General features: G+C 53.8%; 1 protein-coding gene across 1 annotated transcript in view; it reads left to right on the forward strand.

Annotated features, from left to right (window-relative positions):
• Nucleotides 1-4,339: 4,339 nt before the first annotated feature.
• The window catches only part of TGFBI (transforming growth factor beta induced), a 35,014-nt gene continuing 31,893 nt past the window's right edge, over nt 4,340-7,460 (forward strand). Inside the window, exon 1 of the mRNA XM_007461388.1 lies at nt 4,340-4,555. Within this exon, the coding sequence (XP_007461450.1) occupies nt 4,422-4,555 (134 nt within the window). The 5' untranslated portion in view covers nt 4,340-4,421. The remainder of the gene's footprint in view (nt 4,556-7,460) is intronic.

A 7,460-nucleotide genomic window follows, 5' to 3' on the forward strand; every position in this document is an offset into this window, starting at 1 on the left:
GTGGATCCTGGCTTCGGCACTCAAGCTTTAAACCTAAACCATCAAGCGAAGTTGCCAAAGGCTATTTCCTCACTTCTCAGCATGTATCCTTCCCGGAAACTTCCTTTCATTCCTTACCCTACCCTTCTGGTCGGGACCACCTCGATTTTATAAAGGAGTTATTTTACAGCAGCTTAGACTAGACAATCCATGGAGGCTGCTGTGTTCTTAGACCTCAGCCCAGCTTTCCAGCTCATGGTCTTAGCAGCCGCCCACCTTGACTCACTGAGTAGTCACTGCCAAAGACACCTCTTTCTTTGCACGAGCACTGTCTGCGGACAAAGCCAGCAGATAAGATTTTTGATGTGGAAATCATCAGAACAGTCCTTCCTATCCCCTGGCTTTTCTTCTCGAGGCTCCAGAAGAAAAAAGAAAATGATAAACCCTACAGTGAGGAAAAAGGACTCATAGATAAAGTGGAGCTAAATCCCAGGCGCCTGAATGCTGAACTTAAAGCCACTGGAGAGGCATCCTCCTCCCTCAGAAAGTTGTTTTTAGGAAAGTCCACTCATTCCAGACTGAAGTATGTGTTTGACAGTCCTCCCCAGCCGGCAGAATGAGCCCCATCTGAACAGAGACAGGCAAAGGGATCATCTCCCGCAAAGTGGCAGAGGTCCCAGCGCGGGAAGCAGCGCCCCACAGCTAGCCAGGGGAGGGACTGTCCCAACCCTCCCTCCAGGGGAGATGGGATGAGAGGAACGAGCAAGGGGATCAGGGAAGGACCTGGCTCTCCCCAACGTCAAAACCACCCCAGAACATCCCCTAGTCTTCAATGAGGAAGGTACAAGCTGGGGTTAGAATGTTCCAGAAAACATTCCGTAGTCTTGTGGTCTTTGGTTTCCTGAGCACCAGCCGTAGTCTAGGAACCGCTCAGTGATAGGGTCCAGCTTGGATCCTCTGCCCCACCTGGCAGTGATGGTGGCTCTCTGAAATCCTCCTCTCCTGTGGCCTCTCAGGGTCTCCCTGGGCCTCGGTTCTGTCAGGGTTCCTGCTCTGTTTCCCCTCAGTCTCTCCAGATGGGTGCTCCCCAGGGCCTGCCGTCTCCTCCTCCTGTTCTCCAACACGCGCGCCCGAGGGAGACTGCCCAAGTCCAGGGCTTTAGCCACCACCTGCTAGTGTGATGACTCTAATCTGCATCTTCAGTGCTCACACCCCCCCTGAACTTCAGACCTTCAAAGGCAGCTCCCTCCTGCACATCTCCACCCGGAAATGTGGGTGTCTTGTCAGGCATGATACGAACGCACCTGGAGTCGTGCCTCCCTCCCCACGGGCAACCCAATGTGCACCTTCACCAGTGCAGCGTGCCCGTCCTGCATCTGATCATCCCAGCTAGAGACCTTGAGGTTGTCCCTGACTCCCCACGCCGCTCGCCTCCATGCCCTCGGGTTTCCCAGTCTCGTCCACGCTACCACTGAAATCGCCCTGAAACCTGACCCGCCCTCTCCTCTCCCTCCACCACACTCCCAGCTCAGGCCCTCAATGGCTTTTACTCCCTCTGCTCTCTGCCCCTCCTCCAGTCCCAAACTGCTCTGCTCCAGCCTCTTCTTGCTTCCCTTCCCCTCACTCTGATGATCCCCTCCTCCCTCCCTTCTTTCCAGCAATGTCCTAGCATGTCCAGGCCTCTGTAGACTGTGTCCCCTGTCTTCCACACTGACTCTCCCCTTCCTTTCTCAGATAATCTTCTTGGAAGAATTGTCCACACCCTCTACGGCGCCATCACTTCAGCAAACCACCATCATCTGGCTTCGCCCTCCTGCTCCCATAGCCAAGTCCCCAGCGCCTGTCTGTTTCCCACAAAGCAGATAAGCTTCAGATGTGTGTGCAGCGGTACTCGCTGCTCACAGCCCCCTCCTTCTGGGGCTGCCCACTGCCTCCTGCTCTCTGTCAGCACAGCTTCGCCTCCTTGCTGGCTGCTCTCTGCCATCCCTCCCCTCCATCACCTGTCATCACCCACCCCTTGCTCCACATGCCCAACCAGAGAATCCATCCGCTCCCACGCCTTCAGCTGCCTACAGCTAAGGAGGACTCCCATGTTTGGATCTCCATCCCAGAATCCTCGACGGAGCGCCAGATCTTTACATACAACTGCCCACAAGACAGCTGGATGAGTCGCAAGCACTTAAAGTCAGTATGTCCAAAACCACTGACCCTCTTGCGCCAAATCTGCACCTCCCTCCATATCCCTCATTCTGAGAATGGTGCTACCATGCAACAAGATGCCCCTGCCAATAGCACCTTAGATATCCCTGGCTCCACCCCCCCCGACCCCCCGCCACTCTCTGGGTACAGCCTCCGTACTCTGCCAAGTCTGTTACCTCCTAGACACCCCCTGGTGTGCCACCCTTTTTCACACCCACGGAGCAAGCTCTTGGTCCCCTCCTGGTCACCTGACCTTCCTGCCTCCAGTCTTGCTTATTTTATGTTGTCCTCTCCTAGCCTGCTCCTGCCCCTGGCCTGCTTCTCCATCACCTGCAGGACTCTTAGCTTGGGTCTGGGTCCTGTGACATGCCTTCCCTTCTCTCTCTCCTTGACTCTGCCTCCGTGCTTCAGCCAGCCAGACACTTTGAGGGCCCAGAACACCCTCACTTTGCCTGGCTAACTCCTTCTCACCCTTCCAGCCTAGAGCAGGTGCCACCTCCTGTCAGGCCGGTGCTTCCTCGAGGCTCGCAAGGCCCCAGCTGCCCCTCCCCATAACAGCTTGTTTTCTGGCCCGCGGGTCTCCAGACTGTGAACTTTTTCAGAAAGAGCCTGGACCTCACTCACACATCCATCTTTGTCTCCCCAGGCTAGCAGTGCCAGGTAATTGGTGGGCGATTAATAGGTGCTTGAGTGAATACTTATCTCCCTGCCAGGTGACTATTTGTTTACTTGCTCTGAGCTCCTCCAGGGCAAAAATCTTGTCTTTGCTATCTTTTTGCAGCATCTTTCTCACACTTAGTGCTATACAGATGTTTATGAAAAGAGACATTTCTCCAAAGAAGATATCCAGACTGCCAACAAACACATGAAAGAATGCTCAACGTCATTAGTCATTAGAGAAACCCAAATCAAAACTACAATGAGATATCATCTCACACCAGTCAGAATGGCCATCATCAAAAAATCTAGAAACAATAAATGCTGGAGAGGGTGTGGAGAAAAGGGAACACTCTTGCACTGCTGGTGGGAACGTGAATTGGTACAGCCACTATGGAGAACAGTATGGAGGTTCCTTAAAAAACTACAAATAGAACTACCATATGACTCAGCAATCCCAGTACTGTGCATATACCCTGAGAAAACCATAATTCAAAAGGAGTCATGTACCAAAATGTTCATTGCAGCTCTATTTACTATAGCCCGGAGATGGAAACAACCTAAGTGTCCCTCATCGGATGAATGGATAAAGAAGATGTGGCACATATATACAATGGAATATTACTCGGCCATGAAAAGAAACGAAATTGAGCTATTTGTAATGAGGTGGATAGACCTAGAGTCTGTCATACAGAGTGAAGTAAGTCAGAAAGAGAAAGACAAATACCGTATGCTAACACATATATATGGAATCTAAGGGAAAAAAATGTCAGGAAGAACCTAGGGGTAAGACAGGAGTAAAGACGCAGACCTACTAGAGGATGGACTTGAGGATATGGGGAGGGGGAACAAAGCGAGAGAGACGCATGGACATATATACACTACCAAATATAAGGTAGATAGCTAGTGGGAAGCAGCCGCATAGCACAGGGAGATCAGCTTGGTGCTTTGTGACCGCCTGGAGAGGTGGGATGGGGAGGGTGGGAGGGAGGGAGACGCAAGAGGGAAGAGATGTGGGAACATATGTATGTGTATGACTGATTCACTTTGTTATGAAGCAGAAACTAACACACCATTGTAAAGCAATTATACTCCAAGAAAGATGTAAAAAAAAAAAAGAATGAGTGTGTACCAAGGTGGCGGACACCACCCTTCTCCATCTTTTCTCAGTCATAAGATTTACTCACTATCCATCTTAAAGTTAGCAAGCTGGGGGAGGAGAGGGGTGCGCGTGGAATGCAGAGGCAAGTGTGATGGGTAGAATATTGTGGGAATCAGCATGGCCTGAGACCGGTGAGGCATGTTTGGGCTCAGGACCCTGCAAACCTCGAAGAGGGAGTGAAGGAGTGAGGCCCGTAGGCCCGCTGGTGGACGCTGGGGAGCACGGGAGAGAGGGGCTGGTTGTGAACGATCTTGGGCCGCGGAGGGGGAGTGGGCGGGGCGCGGGGCGTCCGCAGCCCGCCCTCCGCCCGCTCCCCGCCCCTCGGGCGGCTCCCTGCGCTCCGCTTACTTAACCTGCCGGCGGCGGCGACTGCACTCGCACTCCCGCACCGCTCGACCGCCCGCTCCGCGCCGCCTCTCGCTCCATGGCGCTCCTCGGGCGGCTACTGCCCCTCGCCCTGGCACTGGCCCTGGGCCCCGCCGCCACGCCGGCGAGCCCCGCCAAATCTCCCTACCAGCTGGTGCTGCAACACAGCCGCCTCCGGGGTCGGCAGCACGGGTAAGAGGGCGCCCCCACGGGGGGGCGGAGGGACTGGGCGTCGGGGCCGTCGGAGCGGGATGGGGGCGCCGGAGACAAAGCCCGAGCCTAAAGCAGGCTGTGTGGGACGCTCGGAGGGACCAGCCCTGCAGGAGGTGGAGGGAGGGAGGCAGGCGGGGACGATGGAGGAAAGTCAGCAGGAGGCCCTGTGTAGAGGAAGCGGATGGGAGAGCTGACCCGTCACCCCAACTCAGGCCAAGAGCGTGAGAGGGATCCCGGGCTTTGAGCTTCTCCCAACGGAGAGCGCTTGGCGGCTCTCTGCCCCGAATCACCGTGAGAAGGTGGCCAGGGCAGAGAGGGAGCCCACCCAGCAGGGCACAGATTCCAGTCCAGCCAGGTCCTTGTCCAGCACCTTCAGACGTGTCGCTGGGGCCACACAAGCTGGCAGCAACCAAGGCCCCCAAGGCTCCTGTTCACCTGTCCAGGCCTAACACCCACGACCTGGCACCAGACAGTGCTCTCCAGGCACAGCAAGGGCGGTGCGGCATCTGCTCCCTGGGCAGATGAAGAGCAGGAGAGTGTGCTGAGCCTCACGCACGTTGTACAGATGGGGAAACAGTCTGGAGGGGACACACCACTTCCCCTCCGACCTTCAGTATGTACTGGAGCTGGGATTGGAATCGCTCTTAAAACACTGGCTGGGTTTGTAAATTTGGGACATTATCATTGCAGATATTCCTTTGAGTCACCGAAGGTGTGCTGGTTTTAGGGGGCAAACCCAGGCAAAAGGTCTGACCTGGTAAAGACCCTGGCCCAGACCCAGGCAGAGGTGGGCAGTGTTTCTACATCCCAAACTAGGCCCTCCCGCTTCACACATAGCCAGGCTTTGCTGCAGCTTCCAGCCTACCTGGGTGCACCGCCTCCTTTTTCACAACTAGGTAGAACTGTATGTGGATCGTCATGTCACAGCCCAAATGCCACTGGGTCTGGCATTTGCTCCCAGGTGGTTCCCAGACCACCATGTGACTGGGCAGATCTGTACTCAGATCAAAACTCACGGTTGGAAGTGATCAGAGTTGTCTCCATAGGGCTTTACAAAGCCTTGGCTCCCCGCCCTTCAAAGCGCCCCCTCCTTGGGAGCAGTCATCCTTGTACCCTCTGCCTGTGTGTGGCCTTGTGGCCTTACTTGGCCTTTCAGGTGCCCAGGGCTGTGGGGAGGGGACTGATGGGAGTGAGTCTGACCCCTCTGCAGAGTGAAAGCCATCCAGGCCATGCTGCAGCCTCAGCACCCTGTAAGAGACAGGAGAGCACAGGGGATGTCCCGGGGTCTTTTGGGAAGTGAAAGATGCCCCTTTGACTTAGGCCGGGTACAGAAGGGTGAGGGGACAGGGCAGAAAGACGAGGGGGAGACGAGGCATAAAGTCAAAATGTGAGCACCTGGCATTGTCATTGTCTCTGTCTCACCATTGTCCCTCTGCCTTTCTTACCAATGGAGCATGTCCTGTTTGGGTGCTGCAGTCCTCCTGGGAGGTTTCTGTTCCTGCTGTATCTTCTTAGGCACTAAGTCAAGAAAAAGCCCCAATAGCATGCCCTGCAGCACTGTTACCCCGAATGGTGGCTCTGTGCGCTCCGCGGTGAAGCTTCCCCAATGATGTTGACTGGGTTCCAGCAGGAGCCACCTCTGCGGCAGGCCTCCTTCCTGTCAAAGCCCAGAAGAGCCACAGACCAGCTGGAAAATAGGTTTTCTTTTTCTTTCTTAAATGCAAATGCTCTTTATTATGAAGTTCAGACATTAGATCAATTTCCTCCCTCCCCACCCTCCCCCCACCCCTGCAGGCTAATCCTCTTGATCAGCTGCTTGCAGTGCAGTTGGAAAGGCCTATAGTGATCTGTGATGGACAGGATGGTCTAAGCAGTCCCTGGTGTGCACCCTCCCCCAATAAAGTCTGGACACACAGGCAGGTGAACTGTGACAAACAGTTGCAGACACAGTTGCGTTTACTCTGATCTAACTGTCCGTGAAAACCTCGCAGGGCTGCCTGACTTTGCCCTTGGGGGTGGCACCCTGTGCAAAATGGATAACCTTGTTCAAACTCCGGCCATCTTTTAAAGTGAGATCTGGTGGGAAGGGAGAGGTAAGCTCTTTTTTAAAGGAAATGTATGTGTGCTTCACATGACGTGAAGGAAGAAATAATAAGCAGGCCCTGCTCACCCTTTATCACCGTCACCACTTTTGCTTCCATCTTTACCACGACACAGTGAGCTCTGTAGTGTGTGTTCCCATTTTACAGATGGAGAAACTGTGGCTTAGTGAAGTGGAGTGCCTTAGTCCAAACACAGAAATATGTTGGGAAAGTAGTGACTATGACGTGGTCCCTTGACTCCCGGCTGTTATCTGTGTTGCTATAGGGAAGGAAAAAAACAGTACTGAAAGAGAAGTAAAAATGCAGTCACACTTCCAAATATCAACAGCCAAAACTGGACTGAATTTTCTGAAGCACTTGATTTTCAAATCCAAGTTGAACAGCAGAGCTGTTGTGCTTGAGGTAGAAGGCCCAGAAATGGGGTGCTCATTTTGATTAAACTTCAGCGTAAATTTCCTGTGTACACAGCCCACCCCTCCCACCCCGATGAGAGAGGGAGTGCGTCACAGAGCCCCCCAGCCTCCGCTCCTGTCTCAAAGGGCAGCAGCAGTGGAAACTCGCTCCTCAGAGGAATGTTGGAGCCACATCCACAAGAGACACTGAAGATTTTGCCAAACGCCTACGGAAAGTTGCAGGGAATTCATCAACAGTAATTGTTTCCTGCTTGGTCAGACAGAAGAACTTCTGAAATTGTACAGCAATAAACAGCACCTATGGCTGGAGTGTGGCCAGCGGGGACTCTCTCAGGGTAATCTGGGACCGCTGTAACCTATGAATGCCGA

This window comes from Lipotes vexillifer, unplaced genomic scaffold, assembly GCF_000442215.2.
Source record: "Lipotes vexillifer unplaced genomic scaffold, Lipotes_vexillifer_v1.1 scaffold217, whole genome shotgun sequence".
Lineage (NCBI taxonomy): Eukaryota > Metazoa > Chordata > Mammalia > Artiodactyla > Lipotidae > Lipotes > Lipotes vexillifer.